Here is a 26992-nt window from a genome sequence, read left to right as displayed (position 1 = left end):
CCTTCAGCTCCAGTCAGAAGTGATCAACCAGTGGCTGTTGCCCAGTGAAATGGGCCCTACAGTGTCTTCTTCACTTCTAATAGGACACTGCTACAGGTGCCAAAGGGTGTCGATTGCACCTGCACCAAACCAACCTCACAAAGAGAGGGAGGAAAGGAGAGTAAATGCCTTGCAGGGCTGGGCTGAGCTCCCTCGTGGCTGGCTGGTCTGGGAGGCTGCTGGATGAATGTATTTTTAAAGGCTGCCTCTGAACATTGTGCCTCTAGAGCAAACCCTGGTATCACCTGCAGCTGAGAAGCCTTGTCGTGGGGAAAGGAGTTTGGATCCTGCTGGATGCACAGGCTGCATGGGGTTGGGAGATAAATCCACAGCTGCAGCACCAGGGGATGCCAGGCAGAGTTCAGGAAATCAAACCCTCACCCTAAACCCTCCAGCTTTATGCAAACATGCCCATTAGCCACATCCTCCTTGCCCTGTGCCCCACTCCCCAGCTTGCCCCATCACCTTCAAACACTTGGCTCCACCCGAGTTTAACACACATGTAAGAAAGGCTAGAAACGTTTCCCTCTCTAGAACTGTCTCGGTGCCAAACAATTTGCAGACATTTCAGTGAGGCCAGAGCATCACACATCTCATCCCCTGGGAGCGACACGTCACCGTGCCAGGAAGGGAACCGTGAGTGTCAGGGCCGCGCTCTGCCTCCCCCTGCTGCGACACGCACCGGCATCACCCGTGGGGTGCACACCGGTGTTCCAGCCCCACGCGGGACTCTGACCCCAAAGCAGATCCCGGCTCCTGCCAAGCCATCCCACGCTGACTGGCCGCTCCTGCCGGCGCCGAGCGTGCTGGCTCAGGCTTGCCTTTGCTGAGCAGGATTTAAATACCGCAGCGCGCTTCAGAACTCACCCCACCTCCGACTGAGACGGAAAGTAAGTGCTCTGTGCAGAGAAAGTTTTTTTTTCTTTTCCCCTCTCCGGCATTTCTGTTTTGGATGGTGTCCGGCTTGGCCTGGCATGGAAACCCCCGGCTGCTTTTTTGTGTGTGCAGAGCGGGGAAGGATGAAGGGACCGGGACTGTGAAAAGATGGGGGGAGGAGGGGAAAACACTCCGGGATTTCATCTCCTTTCCTCAGCTCCCTGCTGTCCTGTGAAAGCCGGAGCCAGCCAGCGGCACGGTTCTGCACGCCAAGAAGGATCTCAGCCTCCAGGAATGGTGCGGGGGTGTGGGTGTGAGTGAGCGCCCACCCATGAGTCTGCGAGCCCACGGATGGTGGGGGCTGGCAGACCCGCTGCCAAGCGGGTTTTCCAGGGACAGCTGGAGCTGCCGGCAGGGTCAGGATGTGACATCACTGACCGGAGAAAATCCCTCGGCCCCGGTTTCTCTAACGAAACCCCCGTGAGCGCTGGAGCGAGGCAGTTCTCCCTGCCGCTGTTGCTGCTGCGATCCCCAAACTGCCAATAGTCCCGAAAGAGAGCCTGGCTTGGACTTTGTATCTTTTTAATTTTTTATTTTTTTTCTTTTTCCTGGATAAGAGCAGAAAGTGCAGCGGAGGGATTTGAGACTGGAAGCCGCCGCGCCGCGGGATGAGGTGAGTCCTGGGAGGTAAAAAGTCAGCACCGCACCCCTGACGACGCTCCTGGGGTGTTTTCAGCAAGAGATGGCCAAGACCTGGGTTGGCATTAGCCTAGGAAAGAGCAATTCTTTACCCAGCCGGGCCATGGACGCCTGCAGAAGCTCTTCCCCTTCCTCTGGGGTGTCTCTGCTCAGCAGCCAGTGTGTAAATACCAGGGAGCCTGTTTTGGGGATGCTGGGCAGGGATCCGTGCCAGTGAGCGGCGGTGCGCAGGGAGTGGGGTCCCTCGGGGGCAGGGGCACAGGCAGGGGACGGCAGCACACGCCTTTCCCGAACGGGACGGCCCCGGCAGCGGCTTTGCCGGTGTCGGAGGGAGGGCGGAAAGTTGTGGGCGGGGGAACTGGTTTGAGAGCGAGCGGCGGAGATGGGTTTTCAGCAGCTGGCTTATCTCCTCTCGTCTTCTTCCTTGAGCTCGCAGGCCTGGAGCTCCGGGTGTTTGGAATTACGGCTCTGACAACAGAGTAATCACCCTTGGGACTGAACCAGAGCTGTTGGACACCACTGAGGCCACTGGACGCTTCTTTTCAGGGCTCGCAGCAAGTTACTGATAGTAGCAGTGAGATCTCAGCTCCCAGGAATGAGGTACTCCCAAAAAGCCCCCAGCGCCACTGAGTAGCGCCTAAAATGAGCGAGTCATGCTGCCTCTAACCGGGAGAGATGCTGCTTTGCTTTTCTGCTTGGAGGTGTCTTGCGTGATCCGGGAAAAACTTTATTGGTGCCTCTGGGCCACAGAGCTGCTGCTCTGCTGGTGGTGTGGCAGGGAGGCAGGGCAGAGGGCAGGACAGAGCAGGGGGACTGCAGGGGACATCTGTAGGGCGGGTGTAAACAGTCTCGTTCCTGGAAGCCATCCAGGTCTGATTCTCACGAGCTGGGGATTTCCAGGCACCATGTGAGTTGGGGGAAGCACCAGCACAGCTTCCCGCTGGCAGCTGTCCCCAGCTGGAGTGTGGGGGTCTGAGTCCTGCTCTGCTCCAGGGATTTGTGCTCATGGATGCTCTCATGGGTCTCTGCGGCACCAGGGGAGTTTGCACAAGGAAGGTTTGGCACTAGGGAGATGCTGCTGAAAGCCCAGGGCTTCTCTGAAGTACCCCCAGCCCTTGATCCCCTGCCCAGCATTTTGTCTTGGCTCATTTCCTGGAATTTTCTATCGTTTAGGTTATATTTGGGATCAGCAGCCAATAACCCCATTTCTCACGGACAGCCCAGCTGGGACTTGGCTCCAGCAGGAAGCACAGAGGCAGTGGGACCAGTGCCCCAGGATTCTGCCCCCCAGCACCCTCCTTCTGCAGCCCCTCTTCCTTAGATCATTACAAGGCTGGAAAGGCTTGTAAAAAGAGGGAGTGTGCTCCCTTCCCTGGAAGCACCATTTGCCCACAGCCCCTCCCTGGGTCAGGGCTGCAGTGTCTGCTGTTCAGGGTTGCTTGGGAGAAATCTTTGAAGCATGAATCCCAAGAAGCAGCCCTGGTTGCAGAGATGCTCTAGGACAGGCTGAAGACCAAACTGCATCTGGACTTTTTTGGGGCTTGAGGGGAAGCTCAGGACAGGGCTGCTGACTCCTCAGCCAGGCAGTGAGGCTTCCAGAGCAGTGAAAAGCCAGCTGGGGCCAGCAGGTTTCTGGGCAGACTGTCCATCTGGAGGCTGTCTGTCTGTCTCAGGGCTTTGGCACATGGTGGCTGAACTGATGCTGTCCTTCTCCCTCATCTGGGATGGGACTGGGTGGGACTTTTACACTGCCGGTGGTGGGGAGAAGGGAATCCCCCTAAAGCAGAGAAGCAGCAGATACTTGGGTGCCCCAAAGGCAAGATTCCCTGGGGAAGCCCGAGGGGGATGTGCAGAGCTGGTGGTAATTAACCTACACTTTGCTCTAAGGTGTCTGGAGCTGTACAGGTCTGTGCTCTGCCTCCTTGGCCTCTCCCCAAAGCAGCAGGAGCTGGGATCTCCCTGCAGGTTGCCCACAGTGCTGGACCCCTCGTTGTGGTCCCCAGTGGTTGCACTGCCCACAGGGGTTGGAGTGTGCTGCTAATGCAGCAGTTTCCAGGCAGATGCTTCTGCCAGTGTGTCACTGTCTCGGGATGGATCCAGGGAGGATGCACTTGGCACTGGAGCCATGGAAGGTGCTGGTGTCAGAGCTTTCTCCTCTCCTTATCCTTCACGGTTGTTAGTGCTTCCCAGAGATGCTTGCAAAGCACTTTTCCCCCTGAAGCCTTTGCTGTTGCAGCCCTTTAATATAAAGGGAGTCTGGGGAGGGAGATCAGTTTTGAAACTGGGTACACTGAGGCAGGGAGACAGGGACCAGCACCGTGACCATCATCCTGGAGTCTGGCAATACATCTCTCTGATCTTCCTGCTGAGTTTATGGCTAAAGCTTATTTGGGGTCAAAACAAGAGGTTTTCTTTGGTGACCTTGCCCCCATGCCTGCGGGACAAGAAGGAAGAGGACGCCACTCTACCACAGCTCTGCCCGCTCTGCCTTCTTGTTTTGTTGTCTCTAAATGGACCTTTCAGAGTTGTTTTTAATTTACAACAAAGTCTTCGCCTTGTTGTGTTCCTCTGTGGTTTTCAAATGATAGGAAGGAAGGAAGGAAGGAAGGAAGGAAGGAAGGAAGGAAGGAAGGAAGGAAGGAAGGAAGGAAGGAAGGAAGGAAGGAAGGAAGGAAGGAAGGAAGGAAGGAAGGAAGGAAGGAAGGGAAGCTAGTTTAGATTAAAAAAAAAAAAAAACAACCCTCAAACCTGAAATGAGCAGCTAAGTCTGACCCTGAACTTGCATCCCTCCGATCCAGTTCATTTCCTTTCGTCTCTGGACCTGCCAGCAATCTAGGACATCAGTTTTTCACGTCTGTGCCTGCTGCCTCCCCAGCAGTGGTCCTGCCTTGTCCTTGCACAGCTTAACCCTATGCTTTTTTGGTTCTTGCTAAACCCCACTGAGTTTTCCTTCTGCTGCTGCTTTTAAAACCAGCAGCAGGACTGAAGCCAGCAGCAAAAACAGGGGCAGGACTGAAGCCTAGCAGCCTTCATGGCCAGGGATGGGATTTCTGGCCACTGAGCTGGGTTTGTAGCCAAGCTCCTCAAAGCTAAGGCTATTTTGGGAGCGTGGATGGGGGGTGAGCACTAAGGACACCACAGTGTGGATGTCCCATGGGAAATGTCAGTCTCTTTCCTCCCAGAAGCTTTGCTCGTCCTCTTCCAAACATCCTCTATGGGGACACGGTGACAGCTAGGCAGGTCTCCAGCTCCACCTGCTTTACTCCTTGTTCACTCCCAAGCATAGGATGAGGTTTGATTTGGGGGTTTGCAGATGCTTCAGAAAGGGATTTGTGACCCCCCCGCAGAGTGCCAGCACCACCCTGTGATGGGAACTGTGGTGTGGGGAAGAGGGTTTGCAGCCTTTGCCAAGGTTCCTCTTGGAAAAGCTTTGATTTTGCATGTGGGAACTGAGGGCAGAGAGCTGCAGGCTTCTGCCACGGCGCTGCCCACGCCGGCTGGGGCGGGACCTGTATGGTCATGTTGTAGGAAGTTGCTGTCTAAGCTTGTTGGATAGCACTGCGCCCTTAGGATTTCCCAAAACAGGCAGTCTGAGCAGCAATTAGGACTTGGACGGGTCTCCTGCCCCACCCCAAGCCCCAGTGGGCCACAGCATGATTTCTAGGAACACGACAGCCCTGAACATCAGACTCAGCTGAACTTTGCACCATAAGCCTTGGAAGATCTCCCATTTTCCATTTCTTTACATGGATCTGCCCCTAATACTTGGTCAATGATGGAAGAGCGCCGGTCGGGTTGGATGCATAAAGGTGGAAACTGAGAATTTGATTTTGCATTGGCTGAGGCCCTTTTCCACCAGCTAGACTCAGGATGTGTCCTGGTCCATTCTCAAGGGATTTTACTTTTCCTCCCAGAAAACAGGTGGGTGCTGAGTCTCTGCCTGAGGGGAATCTGAGGCATGGGTGACTTTGCAAAGCCTGTTTGCTCCAAGCTGATGCATCCCATCTCATCTGCAAGGGCCAGAACTGGGATCTCATGTCCTGGTCCTGGCTACCACTGCTCCCATACTTCTCCCTCTACATGGATCTCTCTGGGTAGTGAAAGCTCTGAAGCGAGGTAAAGAACAAATGTGTTCTTTGGCTCAGTGCCTCTCTCTGCTTCTTCAGGTCATAAATCCCAAGGATGTATTTTTGGCTTTGTGTTAAATGTAATTTCTGGAGAACATTTTTGTCCAGTAAGGATTAACAAGGTCTTTTAATGACTTGGTGATTTGGTAGTGGTGATGATGAGGATCCTGAAAAGAGAACCACTGCCTGGGGAGCAGAGAGGCTGTGGTGGCATGCTGGCATCCTGCAGGCTCAGGGACAGGTCAGCTCCGAGCACTTGGGCAGCAATGCATTTTACTCTCCATTCCCACTCGAACAGATGCATGTAGGGAAACACCTGGCAGATGTTCAGCAGTTTTGTTGCTCTTTTTTTTTTTTTAACTGGTGTTTTATTCAGATGGTGCTGGACCACGAAACACATTCCCACCTGCCTGATGAGTGAGAGCAGCTTGCAGGGTAACACAGAGATCCAGCTGTGGATGATGCAGGGATGCACTTTGCAGTTGTAGATGAGTTACAGGTCTGGCTTCAGCAGATGTTTATTTTCCAGTCAGTGGCTCAGTATTTGTGGAGGACTTGCAGTGTGAGGCACTGAAAGAGAACTGGTTTCACTGCTGCCATCCCCTGCAAGTGACATGTTTGATGGGATATCATCTGCCAGAGTGGCTGCTCATCACCATGGAACAACCCAGGCTCTGTATGGAAGAGTCTGCAAACAGCAACAGCTCCTGAAGCAGAGCAGACACAGCCAAGGCCAGGAGAAATGGTGACACAGAGAAATGTCTCTTGGCATGACTTCCCTTGCTGAAATTCCAGGGAAACCTGGCTGCAGGGCCAGGCACTGCTCAGCCCCATCATTCCTACTTTGTCCTACGGGCAAAGCCTGCTGAGTGCCTCATCCTGAACATATCCCAGCACTTCCTACATTACTAAATTAGGATCCCTATTGCAGTGGTTATATATAAATATATATGTATGTATGCATACTTATTTTTAAAAGCGTTATGTGTTAGCAAACTCTCCAGAAGGTTTTTTTTAGAGGTGTTATCAACAGGATGTGCTTGAATATGTGGAATCCAGGAAGCCCTCGATAAGGGCTTTTCTTTAGAGCCTGACTGTGCCCGGAGCCCCCTGGCCTCCCATGGGATCCATAAGGACTGCTGTAGCGCAGGCCATTCCCAAGGGACAGATAGGAGTCATGACATCATGCTGGCTTCATTGGCTGGCATTTTGGAGAGATCGTGCCCTTTTTTTTTGAAGTGGGAAACAAGCTCTTTGCCATGGTTGGAGCAAGTTGCTTGGAGCAAGGGAAGAAAAAGCATCCAAGAAACATCTCCCAGTCATTGCCCTGAGGCAGTAAATGAGGATGACAGGGATATGACCATTAAAATCCCACCCAGCCACAAGAGATGGGGAAGGTCTGCAGATACCCTGGTTTTGAAGTCATACTGCATAACGTTGTGTGATGGCTGTGACCCCCTCTGTGGGGCAGAAAGCACCTAAAACCACACTTTTTTGGTACCTGGGTACAGCAGAGTGTGGTGGGGTTTGGTACCACTGTGCTGGGAGCTGTGTAAGGGTGGCAAAGCTCTGGCTCCAGCCTATGGGAAGGACCATGATTGTGCACTAATGGCATTTGTGCTGGACTTCCCACCCACACCAGGGTGTGCATCCATACAGGGTTTTACACGTGCAGGCTGCAGTGCAGAAATCCCTGCCAGGCAGATCCTGCAGGAATTGAGATGATCACTAGGTCCTACTGCCTCCCAGTGATGACCCCGGGGTGAGCCTTAAGGGGAGCAGAAGGTTTCACTTGAGAGATATTTAGCTGATCACAAAATAGGATCTGCCTCAGGCTCGGGACTGAGTTTAGAAAACAGAATTTAAATAGTAAGCTTTTGGCTAAAGTTGTCTTTTTAATGATGAATGTTCATACAAGGTTTGCACCATTCCCTCCTGCTTGTGACTTTGGGTCAGTCACTTCCCTTTTCCATAAATATTTTCCTTCCTTTTTCTTAACTGCTTCTCCATCTCTTCCCATCTGGGGGAGGCTGTTGGAGGACTTTCTCTTCCCTAAGCCTCAGCGAGGCATTAAGCAGCAGGAGGCCTTGGTCTCACATTAACACCACTGGTGATTAATGCAGGTAACAAAATGCACAATTTCAGCCCATCCAGGACAGCCTTGGGCGGATGGGATTTCCACTGGATTTCAGGAAGGAAAAGGAAAATACAGCCCTCATCTGTGCTGCTAATCTTGGGCAGGAAGGGGTGAGCTCAGCACTTTGCTGAGCCCTGGAGTCACCCAGAGCATCAGCTCCACCACCCCACGGGCTGCCCTGTGCATTGTGTGCATGCTGGGAGAGCTGGCGGCATCCTGGCAATGTTGTTCTGCTGTGCTGGGCTGCGTTTCCCTTCTTCGGATGTGGGTTTTGTTTTCTTGGACAAACATACCAGGCAGAACAACAAAAACAATCCCCCCTTTTCCCATTGATCCTGGTGCTGAGGCTGTGTGAACCAGCAGCCAGCTGCGCTCGCAGCGTGGTCCCTGGGGCCTCTCTTGCCAGCTGCTGCTGCAGGGTCAGGGGTTATTTGTACTGACAAGTCCCTGGGAAAGAGATGCTTCCCCTTTGCCAGGAAAGGAAAAGGCCACCAGAGTGGGACTGCCCGAACTAGTGAACTCTGCTGATATCATGGCCCTCACTTTATTGCAGCTCTTGTTGGTAAAAGCCTGGAGGGAAGAGGTTGGCTGAAGCCTGGTGTGCTCCTGGGGTGCTCAGAAGGCAGGAAGGGCTCTGTCTGCCATCAAGCATTGCATGGGGCACATGTGGCAGGGCTTACCCTCTCCAGTGCCAGGAGCTGCTGTGTGAGGTGGCAGCAGCTGCTCCAGATCACCCTGGTGGGTGTGAAGGGACCAGAAGCTCGCTCCAAGTCTGTGTCCCCATGTGCTGTCAGTGGGGTCAGTCAGCATTCTGGTGCCAACCCCTGCAAGTGTGTCCACACATGCAGCTGTCTGCATGTGTGACCGAAATGTGTCTCCTTCTCCTCCCAGAAACCTCCATCCCTGAAGACCCCAGCCCTGGGTTTCATGTTGCTCTGAGCCCCTGCCCTCACCCTGGCTGGCCCTGCCCGCAATGGCCCTGTGTCTCAAGCAAGTCTTCAACAAAGACAAAACCTTCCGTCCCCGGAAGAAGTTTGAGCCAGGCACACAGCGCTTTGAGCTGTACAAGAAAGCCCAGGCCTCCCTCAAGTCCGGGCTGGACCTGAAGGCAGTGGTGCAGCTGCCTCCCGGCGAGAGCATCAACGACTGGATTGCCGTGCATGTGGTGGACTTCTTCAACCGCATCAACCTCATCTACGGCACCATGTCAGAATTCTGCACGGAGAGGAGCTGCCCCATCATGTCCGGGGGGCTCAAGTACGAGTACAGGTGGCAGGACGACAGCAAGTACAAGAAGCCGACCAAGCTGTCGGCCCCGCAGTACATGTGCATGCTGATGGACTGGATCGAGATGCTCATTAACAACGAGGACGTCTTCCCCACCAGGATAGGTGAGTGTGCTTCCTTGCCTTTCCTCAAGAGGTTGAGCTGCAGGGCTGGTTAGTGGTGGTCATCCCATCCCTGCTTTTCTCTCAACTAATCAACTCAATTTCTTTCTGGTTTTCCATGTAGGTTCATAGTCCTAAGATTTTGCTGCTTCATTCCTCAGCCCCTTTCCATCTCAGTCCTGATTGTACCTCACATCTTGCTTTGTAGCTGAGACACTGCTTGAGCAGAGATGCCCATCCCCAGGATGTGGCCTTGGCAGTGGCAAGGTGTATAATACACCTCTTCAAAAACTTCAGCCTTAGTAGCTTGCAGCAGCTGCCAAAGGCAACACAGATTTCAAACTAACCCCTCTGCTGCTGACCTGCAATGCGCAGCAGCTGCCAAGGCTGGTATTAGCTGCTACTCAGCTGCTTTTTGTCATTTGGAGAGATGAGTTCAAGGGTTGGAGCTAATGGGGCTTCCAGAGTCTCAGGTCATGCCTTGGAGAGGTTGTTTTTCAGATGGAACATGAAGCTACTTGAATGTAAAAAAAGATTTAAGGAGTTTAGGAGGGAAAAGGCATAGCTTTGCAAGTCTGCTTGACCTTTTTCTGTTTGCCAGGCAGACAGAGCTGTATGAAATCAGTGCAGCTTATGATCAAGATTTTCATTAATATGCTGGGAAGCATTGAAGAAAATGGTTTGTGTGGGATTATTGGCATTACTCACTGTTGTAGCCCCATTTGGCTGTGCTGTCCATGTAGCTGTGTGTCTTTTTAAGGAAAGTCCCTGGCCCTTGGAATCTGAGAGGGGTCATGGGTCTACGCAAGCAAGAGGGGAGGCAGTGCCTGCAGCCTGGTTGTGCCAAAGTATTTTGGCTTTGGGATGGGGTGACTGATCTGATCTGATCTGACTGCTCTGGCTTTGCCTGGAGTTAGGGTGGGACAAGTCCCTGAAACCAAGACCAGCAAGCACTCATTGCCTTCCTCCCCTTGCTGGTAATCTTGGGCAGGCAGGGTGGCACAGTGCCAGCTCCTGATGCTGGAGGACAGGCAGGATGCCTTTGGCGCATGTGGGAGAGGCACCCCCTGGCATTCCCTGGGGGCATTCACTGTGCTATGGAGGCATCTTTCCCTCATGGGCACAGTGGTGTCCGTGCACTCCAGTGAATGGAGGGGTCTGGAAGTGTGGCTGGCTGGCAGTGTCCGTGCAGGATACTCTGGGCCAGCAGTCCCAGCTCTGCTGGGAACAGCAAAGTCCCTGTTCATTCTGCCTGCACGGACTTGCTGCTGCTGAGGGGTGAGACAGCAGCCACAGGGAACAGGGCATGTGTTCCTCTTCCTGAGGTGGCTTGTCCCCAAGGAGAAGATCTGCATGCCATTAAAAGCAGAGGCACAGATGTGGATTTACTCTGTTTTCCCTCCAGCCAGAAGGGAGTGTCATGATGCAATTTCATGCCTTTCAGGTGGGGTTTGAGATGTGATGCTCTTGACACTGCTCTGAGAAGTAAAGGTGTACTGGGAGTATGAACACCTCAAAAAGCAGGCAGCCATGGGAGGGACATTGCAGCACCCTCTGCTCTCCCACATCCCTCTGAGGTGCAAAAGTCTAATACAGTCATGGTCCTGGTGGCTTTCGCCTCAGTTCTGGCACTTCTCCCTCTGAGTTGTAGCACATCCTGATGTGGAGAGGGATGGCTGGTGCCTCTGATTTCCACTTCTCCTTTCATTTCAGTTTGGGGGCAGTTCTGGGTGAGATCCAGGATGACTGTAGGTGAACATGGGTCATATCCATATTTTTCTCTCCCAAGGTTGTTTTTGGGGTCCCTTTTCCAAGCCCTTTTGTTGTGGGGACCCTTGTGTCCTCTGACTGACTTCAGGCTCTGTGTCAGCACATCTTGAGGCCACTTGTTTTGGCCTCACACAAGTGAAAGGGAACTCAGGCTGAGGTTGCACTCTAGAACACATGAAAGGCTGTTGGGGGAGGCAGGGGGAGGAGGGAGCTGGTGGCACTTTATCATCAGTGTATCCCCAATTATCTGCCTTTCACTGGCCTGCCTTGTTCACTGGGTAATTGCTTGGCAGCTCCGCCATTTCAGAAGATGGAGTGTTTGGCTGAAGGGAAATGCACTGGATGACAGAGGAGGCTGGCCAGGATGTGGGGTTCAGGGACAATGGCCAGGGTGACCAAACAGAGGTGCTTAATCTCTCTCCCAAAGAGCAAGCCCTTGGGAAAAGACCCAGGACAAGGGGAATGAGGCACTGAGAGAAATTAATGTTTCAAGAGGACACAGAGGAGATGTGAGCTGTTTTAAGGAGGGGAAAGGAGCTTGATGAGGTGAAGAAATTTTATGAGGTGAAATTACAAATGTTATGCTTTGGAATTGTGGTGAGACTCTTGGATGTTTGCAGCAGAGATGGGATTTAGCATGAAGATTTGTTTCACTCCTGCTTGTGCTGGAGAGGTCCCTGGGCACAGCTGCCCACTATCTCAGCTGATGTTTAATGAGCTTTGTGCATCTCAGCTTCTCCTCCCGACCCCTCTTTGCCATGTGCAGTAAAGCTACCCCAGCACAAAGATTTCCCTGGCTAAAGCCACCTGACTGCAGACAAAACAGACTTTTCTCTTCTTTGAATTTGTTTTTCTTAGAAACAGCAAGTGTTCCCCAAACTCACAAACATTGTGGGAGGCTAACCTCAGCATCCTCCTCCACCCAAGAGCAACACAGCCTGAAGCAGCACATGATTCAGCAGGGCTTGCTGGTAGGCTTCTGACAGTTGAGAGAGATCTCATGGGTCAGAGAAGGGAAATCTTTCACCCCGGGGCGAGAGGCCCAGCTAGAAAAGTGCAGAGATGGTTCACTGACTTGTGGGCTCACAGGCTCCTTAGGCATCACAGGGGAGACTTTGGCTGGGGTAAATGGTCACAGCTCCAGTGACCAGAGCAGAGCTGGGCTGATTTGCACATTAAAGCATCTGCTCCTTCAGCACATGTCGGAGGTGGGAGGGGAGCAGAGTGACAAACACCTTTGGTTTAGCCAAGCTTCGTGATGCAGAGCTCTTGCCAGCTCTGCAGTGAGGCCAGAGGGACAGCTGGCATCCAACATGGCAGGAAGGGAGCCCGACACCAGCAGACAGTTTGTGACTTGGCAGAGTTAACCAGCAGGACTGCAGCCCCCGGGTGGCACCAACAGAAAATCCCTATGGTGGAGATTATTAGCAAGTCGGGGGGGGGGGGGGTGCGGCCAAGCCCCCTGCATACCACAAGGGTTGGGGGAGATACTGTGTCTTCCCTGTGCCCAGGGAAATCTACCTGCACGGCTCCATCCCACTGTCTAATCCTTTCTCTGGAGTGGGAACCTGTTTGTCAGCCAGTTAAGATGAGATGAATCCCTGCATGGTGTGAGCTATGCCAGCCTGATGGCTATAAATCTACAGAAGCAGCAGCTTTCCCAGACAACCCATATCATTGGGTGTGTGCTAGTGCTTTGTTTCCATTCTTCAAACCAATGTAGCTGTCCTGAAAAATACATTTAAATGGAGAATAAGCATTTTTCCCCATGCAGGAAGAAGAATAAATGATTCTGCAGGTGTACTTTCATCAGCTGGTGAAACTATATCAGTAGATTTATTCGGTGAGTGGCCACATGAACAAATTATCACCTGGAAAATATCCTCTCCTCCCAGTAATCGTTCTGCCCTGTGGTGCCTGGTCTCAGGGAGCTGCTGCTGGGCAGTGCTGAGGAGGAAGGATGGTTGGATGGGGTTTCCAGGGGGTCCATGGCTGTGTCTGCACTGGCCAGCCCAGCGTCAGGCTGCTGGTTGCACAAGGCCAGGTGTCCTCCATCAGCACCATGGTGGCTGCTGAACCCTCCCTGTTGTTAACTGAGTGCAGACACAGGGTTTGGAGCAGCCCCAGCGCCGGAAACACCTTGCACTCTCTGCCAGATTTGCCTGCGGCTCCACAGAGCACCGGCCACAGGAGGTTTTGTAACAGTTCTTGGAAAGCTTTTCAAAACTCAAGCCTGTCACTCAAGCATAGTCCCAAAACAATTATAAAAACCAGTGAAAACCTGGTGCGAAATTATCTGGTACTTTCTTCCCATAACAACAGGAGAAAAATGTTCAGAATTCAGCTAATTATTGGTGTTCTCTCAGCTGGCTCTTTTTTTTACATAATTTGGTGGGGTTTTTTCCCCTGCTTTTTTTTCTCCCAAAATTCATACCACACCAGCTTGCAGCTGCCATCATGCCATTAGTTTTAAACAGGGCTTTAAAGACTTATTTTTAGAAAAAAACGCCACGGTGGCCAAAATGAAATTGAGAAATAACAACAACAATTCATCACAAAGTTCACTGAATTACTGCACTTGCAGAGGAAAAGAAATACAACTGCCAAGAAGTAAAACAGCTTCCCAGTACTGATTCATCATGAAAAAATTAAATTGGCTGGTGCACAAGTGTTTGGGATAGGAGATGGCAGGAAAGATCCAGGACCCTTTGGCAGTCCCATACCCTAAGCACAGGCACTTTGTCACCTCTCATTTTCATTTCCTTTTACACATGGTTTCCTTATGTTATGAAGCAATCAGCACAGAGTGGGGAAAACAGATTCCTTGGAGCTTTAAATCATACCTTGGGATTTTCAAGCAAAAACATCCAAGACAAACTAAAGGTGCCAATTCATTTCAGGGCTGTGAGTCACTTTGGAGTGAAATTGTACCTGCTGTACTTAGAGTTTTTGCTTTGGCTTGGAGCAAAAATTCTTCCTAATATCTAAACTAAACATCATGCAAGAAGAATCAGAGGGTGGCTGCCGCCTACCAGACTGTGGGCTTGCTGCTGCTTTCTCCAAGGTTGCTGGATGGTGAGCACCAGAGAATTAAATGTAAAGGTAATTTCAATGCTTTTAAATCAGCCTAGGTGAGTTTTGTGGTGTTCTGCTGTGCCCCTGAGGCGTTTAGACCACCATCAATGGGATGAACTAGGATGGTGTTTTTTGGTCCAGATGTGCAGGGCTGGGGAGGGTGAAGCAATCCCAAGCAGCGTCACCTTGTTGGGGTGGTTTATCAAACCTGGAGGTCCATCCTGACTTTCCCCCAGCCTGCTGTATTTCTGCTAAGAGGACATCTCAGCCATGCAGGGCCTGTTCCACCAGACTCATCCCTCTGTCTCATCCCTCTGCTACTGTCCCTGGTTTGTGCCACGATGTGCCACTTTTGAGATGGAGCAAGTCCCCTAAGCAAGTGCCACCACTGCCCCACTCACAAATGCCATTTATCAGAGCATTGGCCGCTGATGGGGTCTGTCTGTGCTGGCTGTGAGGCTGATCTACCTGGCCCAGCCTAGCAGGGAGGTGGGAGCCCTGAGGGGGGCAGCTGCCCCATGGCTCCGCTCTCGCTGCTGCAGTGACCCCTCCCAGCAGCCAGGACAGCTCTGGTGGCCAAGGCAGTGAGCTTGGCTGCTCAGGGTAAGGCTGAACACCCGCAAGGGCAGGACATGCGCCAGAGCGTGGCCAGAGATCCCTGTCCCTTGGCTTTCCCCTGGCTGGGATGTGCTGGCTGCAGTGTGTGCCTGGCTGCAGGGAGGAGGCACAGCCTGCCCTGGCTGTGTCCCCTCTCGTGCTGGAGAGGATGTCACATGTGTTGTCTGCTGGACATCCGCTGCGCCAGCAGCGCTGACCCAGGGCAAGCCGGATTTATGCCGGATCCTTCTGCTGCTCTCAGATGCAGCCTTTACTGCAGAGCCCTTTTCTTTCTGCTCTGGGCAAGGGGATGGGGTGTTTCTCCAGCTCCTCACCAGCGTGGCCAGTGCCTGCTGGGGCTGCTGTGGGTTTCTCTCCAAGGCACTGGAGATCAGCAGCGAGGCACTGCTGGCAGAGGCGATCTGCATATCAGATATCCGCCCTGCTTCCTTCCCGAGGGGATGTGCTTTGATGAGCTGGCACAGAGCCCTGTGCCAGATGCAGGGTCCAGTCAAGCATCTCTAGCCTGTATCGAGGGTCCTGGCACAGGACACAGACATGGCTGCAGCACGGGGAGAGGAAAGGAAGCAGGACCCAGCTGTACCTCTTTGGGCAGGTGTGCAAGCGAGAGGAGTGTTACAGGGAGAAAAAGTCAGAGCCGGACGCGAGTGATCCCAGAGGACCGTAGTGAGGGGTGTGTCCTGACATGGGACCTGTAGAAGTCCATTAGTGACAGGCAGCCACCACTACAGCCTGGCCGTGCCTGGAGGGGACGGCCACACACTGACACCTGGTGATGGACACAAAAAAGGGCAGCTCAGCCTCAGCTCCCGGGAGCTTCCGATGCTCCTGGTTCATGTGAAACACAGTGGTTGAGTACTCCAGAAGTGAGCTTTGGAGGTCCTGGCAGCCCGATGGTATCTTTCCATACACATTAGGTTTAGGAGTTCAACAACTCCCATAATTGCTGATGACCATGAGATTTTAATTAGCTTTAAAGACTCTTCGTAATTCAAACTATTCTTTGATTCTGTGATTTAAGCTAAATCTCTTTTCCCTGATGCAAAAGCTGCTTTCAGAGAACCCAGAATGTAGCTGGAGGTGTCTTTAAGTCTCTCAGCTGTTAGCATGTCCATGAGGACTTGCTGGTGACAGATGTATAAGACAAGACAATTCCTGGTTAACCTCAGGACAAAAGCTGTGGAAAGCCACTTGTGCCATGTGCCACCATGTGCCATGTCTGGAGGTGGCCCATCTGACAGCAGGATCTGCACCATAGATGCTGCTGGCCCTGGGAGCCTGAGATCTGTTTGATCTGCTGTTCACTCTCTGAGCTTATGTTTTTCTCAGCTCAGGACTGGGTTGAGCGTTTCTGCTTTCCTTCACTATCACCCTTTGCAGTTTGGCAATAAATTTCTGGTGATGGTCAGGTCGGATTTCTCCCTCACTGCCTGCTTTGACTGGGGATGCAGTTGGTGACTGGGATGGGTGACAAACTGAAGGCAGCCACATGCCTTCCTGCCGGCTCCTGGGCACTTGCTGAGATCCCAGCTGCCTCTGGCCCCAGGGACATGACAGGCTGTCCAGAACAGTGTGTATTCCCCAGCCACTGCCCAAAAATGTGCATTTACCAGCAATTATTTGCTGTGATGAGCTTTATTAAAAAAAAAAAAAATTCTTAACCAGTTCTTCAAAGCTGGTCTGCAGGGGCCACCCTAATGGCATGTCTGAATCCCCAGCTGGTGATTCCAGCTATTATTTGCTCAGCAAATCCTCACTCAGTGCAGAAAGTTCAAATGAAGCCATTGATAAAGCACCATGTCCCTCTCGACTGCAGGGGAACCGGGAGAGCTCTCTGATCCTTGCCTGTGTCAGACTAGCAGGCAAGGAGAGCTCTGTAGCCAAGGGTGCTGGGCAGAAGCAGATCTCCAGTCACATCTCTGAGGTGTTGGCATAGGGACAGCCTGGTTGTACTTTCCCAGATGTGAACACCTTTCTGAAAAGTCCTAATGGGATCTGTCAGAGCTGGCAGTGAGACAGGTCATGCTGAGGTCCCTGCTGCAGGACCAGCCCTGGGGCTGCAGTGTGCTCATGGTTATGCAGAGCAGTGGCCACAAATCAGTCTCAAAACCACCTCATTGTGTGATGCTAAGCCAAGATCTGAGTCCTTCTCTAAGTGGTGGCTGGGACATCTAGATGGGGCATGAGCGCAGACACTTCAGCCCTGCCCTCTGCTCAAACACTGTGCATGCAGGAAAGTAAGACTGGGCTGTGCTCAGGGTTACTCTGCTTTCGACCAAAAATAATTTTCTTTTATGAGTTCCAAACCCAACACCTTCCCAAGCCTGGCAATCGAAAACAGTGTCCACATGTGATGTTGGAATGACGGAAACTTTGCGTTTGCCACCCACGGAGGAGAGGGGCTCAGCACTGCTGCTGGGAAACAAAACTGCCAGGAGCCTTTGGGAAAAAAAAAAGCAGCTTTAATTGCCTAGCAAGGCTGGTGAGAAAGATTCAAAGATAAAATTACCATTTTTAATTTTTTTAGCTAAGAGATTTCCTGATGCTTTCCTGTGCACAAAATGTGTGAGCTGGCCATGGTTGAGCAGAGTTTGTTTGGAAGGATTTTCAGGAGGTTATGTGCTGCATTAATAAGAAGCTAAGGGAGGAGGCTGGTACAACCGTGGGAAGGGAGGTTTTTATTTAGTTCTTTGTATATTTGCATTGAATTGCTCTCGGGAGAGGAGGAAGCTTCAGGAAAACAAATACCAGTTGTTTCATTCTCCTCCTCACAAAAAAAAAAACCAAAAAACCAAAAACACAAAAACAACAACAACAAAAAAAAACCCTAACCCAAAAAGTTCAGTGTTTCAAAGCCACATTTCCTTTAGAGATTTACCCCAAGGTTTCTGGCATTGATGATATCACACCCTGAGATTTTCACTGTGATAGCAGTGTATTTTGAAAAGGATGGAAATATCCCACACCATGTCCTTGTGCAGGACAAAGCTGAAAGTATAGAGCCAGGTGTGGTGGGTCCCACCTTATGAGGATATCTCAGGATTATACAGGCACAATGAAATTACAACCCAAACATCATTAAGACAGGCAGTTTTCTTCCTGATTTAATGAGACATTTTTTTGAAATATGGATCAGGAAAAAGGTAGAAACCCTACCCATTTCTGTTGATGCATCAGAAGTGATGTTTGAGGGTGTGAGGAGGAAGGGAAACAGTATAAGCCATGGTTTTGGGTTCAGAGGAAGGTATCTTTTCTGGTGGGACATGGTTTGGCTTTGTTCATGGACCTGGGTAAATACAATTTTGACTTATGTCGTGCCTGCACAGGCTGGTAGGGAAAAGGCAGGAAGAGGGCAGAAGGATCTTCTGCCAGATTGCTCTGCATTGAGCCAGATGTGGACAGTTGTGGCCTCCTTAAAAGTATGAGGAATTTTCTCTCCTAAGGCAACTCTCCAAATCCTGAGCCCATGCCTGTGTGAAATTGCTAGCTGGGCAATGAGGGAATACGTGGGAAGAGCGCAATGGCACACTGCCCCAGTGTCACTCGTGGCATTAGCCAAGGGTGTCCTTCCTTGTCATCTATGACTGCCTCTCAAGCATGACACAGACATTTAAATGCTGACTGGTTTTTTTATTGGAAATATTCAAGTGGCTTCCAATCTGCTTCCGATTTGCAGGTGTTCCCTTCCCCAAGCAGTTCCAGCAAGTTTGCACCAAGATCCTCACCCGCCTCTTCCGTGTCTTTGTCCATGTCTACATCCACCACTTTGACAGCATCATCAACATGGGTGCTGAGGCTCACGTCAACACCTGCTACAAGCACTTTTACTATTTCATCAGGGAGTTCAGCCTCATTGACCACCGGGAGCTGGAGCCTTTGGTAAGGATGGCCCTGGGATGGGGAAGTGGAGGGTCAGTGCTGTGGGCTGGACACAGGTTCGGGTTGGGGCTGGACTCCCAGCTGTGCTGACCTTCTCTGGACTCTTCTGGCCACCCTACCTCAGGCACACAGTCATGTTTTCTGTCCTGGGACCATCAGTTTTAGTGCTCTGAGAGAGAAATTCCCAGCAGCACCATTGATCCTTTCTTAATCTTTGCCTCTGTTGTCATATATGTGATTTGAACTTCACTACCCTTAGGGCCACTACAGGATGGTGTCCCCACAGTGACTTGGTAGCTCTAATGCAATTTGCACATCAAAGTGTTTCCAGCCAGTTGTGCCCACATGGCTTTCAGGAGTCAGATTTGAGCCAAAGTCTCTTCTCCACAGTTTTTCTTTTAGCATTCCCTGCTTGAGATCCTAGTGTGAATTACACTGGGGCTGCAGGGAAGGCAAGCCCCAACAGGACACACAGCTTCAGACAATAACTGTCAAGGCCATGCTGGAGAGGCCTCACTAGATTTCCCTAGAGCCTCCCTTGGGAAGCAATTAACCAGGCAGAAGGTGAGAGCCCTGGACAACAGCAGGATTTGTGGGAGGCAGAGGCCAGACAGCCCAGGGCTCATAAACTAGAAAATGCACATAGTTGGCTCTGTAAGAGAAGCAAGTTTGTCACAGACAAGGTTGAGTATAGTCTGACCTAGGGAGGACATACTGCAGTGGGGAAACAATTAATAGGAAACCCAGTAGTTTGCATGCTGTGCTAAGGGCTGGGTTGCAGAAAAGGCCATATCCAGCAGCAGAGAGTCAGGAAAGACCAAGAGGATATAATCCAAGAAAGAGTCAAGAAGAGTCCCAGGTGCTTGCTTAGGATCTGGAGGTGGGTAGATGCCCCTGCCCCTAAGTGCCAAGCACTTTACTCCTCTGCTTTCATTTGTCTCAGTCAGTTTTCTGCCTATCTGCTCTAATCATGATTTAGGGGGATGGAAAGATGATGATCTAATCAGGGGAGACCTGAATGACAACAGTATTGACTTTAATTATTTTGTAGAATTCAGTTGTAGCGCATTTTGTCATAATGGCTCTCAGCTCCAGAAAATGGCAGCTCAGCATCCATCTGTCCTCTGTCAGTGTTCCTCATGACAAACCTCTTCAGCATTGCTATACAGTCCATAATAGTGTCATCCCCTTGGACTGCTGCTTGCTAATGTGAATAATTAACAACTGGGAGCCAAAGTAGAGGCTGACTTCGCTAAATAAGCTTTCAATGCCAGTGACTCACATGCAACATGAGATGATTGATGGGTCTGCATAAATCTCAGGTGAACAGATTCTTTCCCTGTGATGCAACCACTGTCAAACTACAAGGAAAACAGACACATTTGCCCCTGGTCTATCTGTGTCTCATTGCCTGCCATCCAAGCCTCAAGCAGACCTAACCACAGGGTGGAGAGGGAGGACTGGGGAGGAGGAAGGGTCTCCTTCCCTCAGGCAGTGAGTTGCTTTAGGTGTGTATGAGTGTTCTGCAACCAGGCTGCCTCATCAACCTAGACAGCTGTCTCAACTTGCATTTAGTTAGTCCCCATGAATCCCATGACCGACTTCTAAGATTTCCTCTGGCTGAATCTCTCTTTGCTGATTGAATTTCCCCTTTGTCAAGCTTCTGTGGGCTGTGATTTCTTAGCAGCAAATGTTGGGAACTGAGAATGAGATCCTTCCTACAGCAGAACTAGCAAAAGGCAGTGAATGATTCCCTGTCTCAGTAAATAAGGAGCACGGGGCTGGAGAAAAGCCATGCACTTGCTTCCTTCCTTGACGAGGGCAGCTTGTGGTGCTGGGCTGCAGAGCTGGCAGAGCTCCAGCTGGTTACACACTCAAGCAGAGCTGTGGGGATTTTCTGAATGTGAGGAATGCCTTGAACCTTTGGGGCTAGCCTGAGGAGCTCACTGGTGACTTATCAGCCCACTGATCACTGCAGGCCCTCCTGTTCATGGCTGCTTTTGTGCCTGGTGTTGTGCTACTGGGTTGGGTGCAATGCTGTTGCAAGAGGATGTGCATAGTCCTCTCACCCTCTTCTTTTCCTTCCAAGATGTTTGCAAACATTTCCTGTTAGCAATGTGATTTTGTGGCAAACTTTTAATTTGATGGCCAGATTCTGCACTGAGATTTTGCATGTTAGTCCAACAGGAAAACCTTCTCTTTGCCACTGTCCCTGATGGATTTGAAAAACAAAGTTCTCAGCACTGAAGATCAGTTTGCTACTTCTGTCTCCCTTGGTCATATAACTGAAGTGCCTTTTACAGGGTTACGCAAGGGTTATCCGCCTTTCCTAGTTCTTCTTTTTTTCAGAGTTGCATTCTTCCTTCTCCACGGACCAGTCCTACTTCCAGTCTATATTAGGAGTACCTTTTAATGTGCAAACCTTCCTCTGGGGTGTATGAGGGGACCTGTGGGCACACAGATTCACAAGCCATGAACCTGATGAGCCACAATCACACTTCTCTCACTGCAGGATTTACAAGATACTAGTTGAGCTTTTTAAGGCAAGGACAAATACCATCTTCCACCAGTTGAAAGCTGGACACCTTCCTAATGTAGCTGACATGATGCCATTCTAGTTAAAGAAAACAATCTGTAAACCTAAATATAGCTTGGTCTAGCTGGAGGTTTCCTGTGCCCCTGTTATTTGCCCTCATTTGCATTGCAGTGTGACTGTGGGATCCCTTGCTGTAACCACAGGTCCTCTGGGTGAGCTGTAGTCAGCTCCTGGACTAAGAACTGGGAGTAGCTCCATGTCCCATCTCCTAAGGCTGCAAAAGAGAGATTCTGAAAGTGGCATCACCTTGTCAGGCTGCTCTGCAGCTGAGCCAGGAGCAGGACCTTCATCTTTCAACATCTCAGTCAAAGCTCTTTCCTTGGACTGCTCTCAAGGCTAGGGCACAGCCAAAATAGCCTTGTGCCACAGAGACTGGGGAGAGTGCCAGGATGGAGCTGCTGATGCAGCTGAGTTCCCAGGAGGGCTGTCGTGGGAAATAGAAAAAGGCTCCCCACGACTCCCACGGTTGCTTCCCTGGGTTGGTTTTGGACACCTCCCAAATTGCCTGACACATCATGCTACTCAAAACTGTCTTTTGCACTTACTGTTTCTTTCTTTTCTCCCCACCTTCAACACAGAAAGAAATGACAGAACGGATTTGCCACTGAAGTCTTCTGGCAGACAAACTCAGCTGGCTCACTCAGAGCCCAGTGGGACAAGACACCCTGTGGTGGGAGACCTCTTCCCTAGGACTTGCCCTGGGCATTCCAGCTCACTGACCCATGAACATTGCAGAAGAGCCTCTTCAGGTCAGGATTCAATTGAATCCTAAGTTTTCCAAGAACCTCTGGACAGATTTTTCTTCTTTTAATAGATTCCAATCTCTGTTGTATGGTTCCTGTTTTAGAAAGCCGCTGATTTACTGGAGAATGAGGCAAGTCTGGTTTACTTTGCACATTCTGATTTCTAAAACTCAGTTCCATGTCTGACATCAAATTTTCAGCGACCTTCCCTCTCATTTTCTCTTTAGCTATATTGATCTCCAAATATTTCATTAGTAATTCCTGTCCTGTGAGCAGGTGTGACCTTGGCTACCGGGTAGTGCCTGTTACCTTTCCCACAGGCAGTGGGTTTGTGGTAACACCTGAGATCAGCCCTGCAAAGCTGGTGGCATTTCATCCCGCTGCCTTCCCATGATCAGTTGTTGACGTGCTGTTTCTAACCATGAGCTATGAATGTCTCCTTATGCCGTAATTCATGCTTTACCAAAGGGACCATTTTTCCCTTCAAGGGATTTTTCACATTTGGAAGAGGGGACTTGATGGTGTTCTAAGATGCATCCAGTACTGCTTGGACTGATGGCAAGTGGCCCCATGACCGAGGACATGAATGAGGTCACTATTCAGTGTGATCAGCACAGTCTACCTGAGAAAGACTCAAAAACTGGTGAAAAGAAACTGTTGCCAGAAAACAACATTTTCAACATTTCAGCATTTCCTGATGTGTTGTCTTGGCTCAAGATGGGCAAGTGCTGGTTGTAGAAACTGTTGGTTTTCCATTACCCAACCTTACAGCAGGTGAAGAAGGACTCATAAGAGACATCTCCTCTACCCTGTTCCTGAGGTCCCCTTCCAACCCAATATTATTCTGTGATTCTTAAATCTTTTTGACCATCTGCAAGCATTCTATTGCTACCTGGTCTGTGCCATTACTCCCCTGAAAGGTATCGTGTCTCAAAATTTCCTCCCATTCTGCTTGGGGTGCCTGATAATTAGTGTTGTGTTCCCTGTGCCATTTTTATTTTGACAAGAATATTTTTATTTTTCCTTTTTTATTGCTTTGGGGAAGTCAAAATCAATTCGTCTGAGCCACAGAATTGTTGTTTTTGTTTCCTGCTCTTTTTCTGGGAAGGTTTTCTATATCTAACACAGATAACCTTTATAGTCTGGGGTTTGTCCACTTTTGGGGTAGATAGGGGATGTGGCTAGAAAATGTAAATGTTTAGGCCAACATTAAAGTGCACAAGTGAATTATTAGTGCTCAAAGCACTTATTTTGTTGTGAAAATCTATTTTTTTTAATCTTGTGTACCAGATGTTTATTTTTACATGGAAATAAAACAGAGCAAAATGGACACAAAAGCACCTGATACATCATTCCAGTATCCTCTGTGTAAAATACTCAAAGTCCAAACATATTTGTTCTGTTACTAATTAAAGAAACATTAATAAATCTGGTGTATTTCATTCTTCCCTGATTCATCTGTATTAAACAGGCCTAATGAACAAGGATGACTTGAAGAGTGGTTTTCCCCTGAGAGCTGCAGCACTGATGGATCTCAATGCCACGCTGAGACCTCAGCTTGCACCTCAGAGAATGGCTTAACAGAGGCCAGTGTTGCTGGCCAGCATCCTCCCCCTGCAGGCTTTGCTCGAGGATTCCCCTGAAGGCATTATCCCAGCAATTCATGGTGGTGAGCTTTATTCACTATTTGTTGCAAAGGCGTGTGGGTCCTGGAATCCATGTTCCTGCCTCTTCACATAAATCAGAACCGCAGGCACAATTTGTTTGTGGAGCAGAGACACAAGTCAACAACAGCTCTGCCAAGAAGCTTCTGCTTTCCTGAGGAGTAAAGCTTGTCTGGACTCAATGCACAGCACCCTCTGGGAGCTGGGAAGATTGGGAATTATGGAGAAGCTGTGTAAACAGTGGGGTCTAAGGCATGAACTGACAGCAGCCTACAGCTACTTCCAGATGAGGTACAAGGATGACAAAGTCAAGCTCTTCTCAGCAGTGGAAGATGGTGTGACCAAGAGCAGCAGTTTGCAGCTTGGGAGGTTCAGCTTAGACAGTGGAAAACAAAATCCAAGGGAATGGTGCAGGCAGTGAACAGGTACTCAGAGAGAAAGAGTTAACCTTTCCTTGGTTTGACAAGATTTGGTGTAAATAATTTCCATAAATAAATGAAGCACAGAAGCCTGCTTTTATTTTTGTCCTCCCCATAGTCCTGAGGCAATGAGTTCCACCAAGTAATTTACTCACTATGAATAGCAACAGGGAAGTGTACTTCAAACTCATGCCCGAGGATTTCAACCCTGCTGCTTTGGGAGTTCTTCCTGTTTATCTCCTCCACACCATGGAGCTCCTATAGATTCCTGTGGAACAGAAAACACCGTTTTTGAAAGATCAGACTCACAGACTCATCTCAAGCACCAGTTTACAAAGAATTTGAAAGGTCTTGTTGTGGTTTTTGGTTGGTTTTTTTTTTGTTTTGTTTTTGTTTCTCTCCCTTTTATTCTGGTTTACCCAAGGAAATAAAGCTCGCAATTGTTCTGTGACAACTGTCTTCAGTAACTCTGCAAGCAGTTTAGAAAGGAGACAGGGAGATCATTCACTGCCAGAAAGGTCTTTTTGTTTCTCTCCAAGACACTGAGCTATTCCCCAGGTCCTCATCCATCTGAGTGCCTCCCAGCCTGGAGACTTTAAGGCCTGAGATATTTATGAAGCAGAAAGTGCTGAGAGAAGTATCTGAGTCAAACTGCTCCTTTCAAGAGTCTCAAGTGTGCCTGTGAAGCTCCAACAACCCCAGAGCCTCAACAAACATCCCTGAGCAATTTGAAAGCAGACAGGAATCCCGGGATACATTAAATATGCACATGTCACTTGTTAGCCCAGCTCCTCAAATGACTCATCTGCTCAGCTGCCTGCCAGGTGCTCCGGACTCATCTGTCCCTATGCAGAATTCCTTGGTTCTTGTGATGAAGGGCAGATGAGCTACTGCCAGGATTTTGTTTTTCCTCTCTGCAGCCAACATTTCCTTTGGAACTGAACAAAAGACTGTGGTGCTGGTCACCAGGTCAGGTAGAGGCTGGCATGGGACAGACTGTGCTAGGCAGTATCTGCAGACATTGAGGAATTTAGGAATAGCTTTAGACGGGAGAAAAAGGGCTTTATGGGACATAATGGCTGCTGTCCCAGTTGCCACAGGGATGTGGCATGGAGAGGGCTTGGGCTCAGTCAGTAAAGCAAACTGCCTTTGGCATAGGCAGGAATCAAGGCTGACCCACCCTGGCATGACATGGGGTGGTGGTGAAGGGTGGTGGTCTGAGTGGTAGCTCCTGAGTTTAAACCTGCCCAAGCTAAGGCTGGACAGTCCTGGATAAGTGCTCACAACAACCACAACATGGTCTGGGCTGAGATATTCCTCTCCTGGTAAAAGTTTGTCACATGTAAGAGAAGTCTGGGTAAGAGGGGAAAATGAGACAATTAGAATCTGTTGTTTCCAAGGGTTCTAAATCTGTCCATACTGGAAGATGACCATGGATCCACTCAGGATCAGGATCAGAATCAGAAAGGGATGAGATGGCATAATTACACTAGGTAAGGTTAATACCACTTACTACACTGAGAATTCCTTGTTCACTCTTTTGGAACTGAGCTAACATGACTCAAAAGACTTTCACAACTAGCAACAAGAGTGCTTCTCTTGAATGTGTGCAACTTGTACTTTCTGGGGAGTGATGGCTTTGCTAACACAGCCTGGTTGGCCAGGTTCACTCATACAGGTCAGGGAAGGACAAATGACTCATAAATGTCAGGAAAACCCTAAAGCAAGAGTGCAGCAGTCAGGTCCCTGTTGTAAAGAGACCCAGAAATGCCATGTCTGCATAGAGAACAGAGCACCATGAGGTCTTTCACACAAGAGAATTTCTTGCTGTACAGGTGGCTGTGAGGGGACAAAAAAGGCGTGGTCTGCCTGCAAATTTCTTGAAGGTTTCAGTGGAACACTGAAACCCGTTCATCTCCAATGAGGCACCTTACATTTATCTCTTGGGGATTGCAGGTGATGTCATCTGCTACTCACACCCACAGGGCAGGACTCACTGCCTGTGTAGTCACTCAGTGGTGGTCACACTGTGACTGCCCCATCATCTCCGGTCGCTCCCAATGCCTGAGCTCACCCATCCAAGCTGGCTCACCAATGGGGCCAGCCACAGGTTCCTTGGCAGCAAGGAGGATAACTGGGATAGCACTCTTCAGGCAATACCCATTGGATACTAAGGGAGTACAGCAGCTCCACAGCTGCTGCTTTTAAATGTATTTGGCACTTGTTCTCCCAAATCACGTGTTTTGCAGAAAACTTGAAGGAATTTTGGGACTTCGTAGGAATCCTGGATTGTCGGGCTTTTCTTACAGAACAGCTGGGTCCACATGCTGTGTGCTGGTTGCTCCATATTTAGCAAGTGGTGGAATGCATTTAACTATCTGCTGCCAGGAACAATAATCATGAGGAGAGAGGATCCATATTTTCAGGATTCTTCAACTTGTACAACTCTTCAGCCTGTGGTAGAAGGAGAAGCTTCACTGCCATTTGGGTAGTCCTCCAGCAGCAGTCTTCTGGGTATTACTGCTCTCTTATGCAAAAATAAATACCTAAATAGATCAGGAACATGAGATGAAACTGGGATTCTGCATTTGAAAATGTCACCACTCAGAGGGAAAATCATCTTCCCACTTCTGTTTCCAGCAGTGACAACAATCTTCTCCCCAAGACACTATTTTTGTGCTATGAATTACAAATTCATTAAAACCCAAAGATACTTTTATATTACAGTATCTTGTAACAAGCCCATAGCAATAGGAGGATTAAAGAAGCTTCTTCTCCTCACAAGCATGAAAAATAAGACTCTGAGAGCCTCCCTCTTTGGTGCTCATCACTTGTACAGCAGCATCTCTCATGTCTGAGGAACTCACTTGGGTAGGATGAAGTTATCAACCCTGATTTGCCTTTAATCTATGTACAAATACTGCCTAAACCTCCAGACAACTCAGGGAGATGTGGCATGTAC

At 49.8% G+C, this 26992-nt stretch overlaps 1 protein-coding gene across 1 annotated transcript; it reads left to right on the top strand.

Moving 5' to 3' along the window:
* The first annotated feature begins 1352 nt into the window (after positions 1 to 1352).
* On the top strand, positions 1353 to 23433 carry MOB3C (MOB kinase activator 3C). Its single transcript, XM_066192766.1, has 5 exons — positions 1353 to 1588; positions 2044 to 2214; positions 8770 to 9269; positions 18406 to 18608; positions 21783 to 23433. Exons 3-5 carry the CDS (start codon positions 8852 to 8854, stop codon positions 21810 to 21812), a joined length of 651 nt encoding a protein of 216 aa, XP_066048863.1. The 5' UTR covers positions 1353 to 1588; positions 2044 to 2214; positions 8770 to 8851; the 3' UTR covers positions 21813 to 23433.
* The last annotated feature ends 3559 nt before the right edge of the window (positions 23434 to 26992 follow it).

This window comes from Chamaea fasciata, unplaced genomic scaffold (genome assembly GCF_029207755.1).
Source record: "Chamaea fasciata isolate MVZ Bird 193981 ecotype frontalis unplaced genomic scaffold, bChaFas1.0.hap1 SCAF_10, whole genome shotgun sequence".
NCBI classification, from domain to species: domain Eukaryota; kingdom Metazoa; phylum Chordata; class Aves; order Passeriformes; family Sylviidae; genus Chamaea; species Chamaea fasciata.
This window is presented reverse-complemented; position numbering and strand designations above follow the sequence as displayed.

Excerpts from the sequence above, each read along its gene's own strand:
- MOB3C (XM_066192766.1), top strand. The coding sequence starts at position 8,852 with ATGGCCCTGTGTCTCAAGCAAGTCTTCAACAAAGACAAAACCTTCCGT. Across the intron at positions 9,270-18,405 it reads CGTCTTCCCCACCAGGATAG|GTGTTCCCTTCCCCAAGCAG; the intron begins GTGAGTGTGCTT and ends TCCGATTTGCAG. Across the intron at positions 18,609-21,782 it reads ACCGGGAGCTGGAGCCTTTG|AAAGAAATGACAGAACGGAT; the intron begins GTAAGGATGGCC and ends CCTTCAACACAG.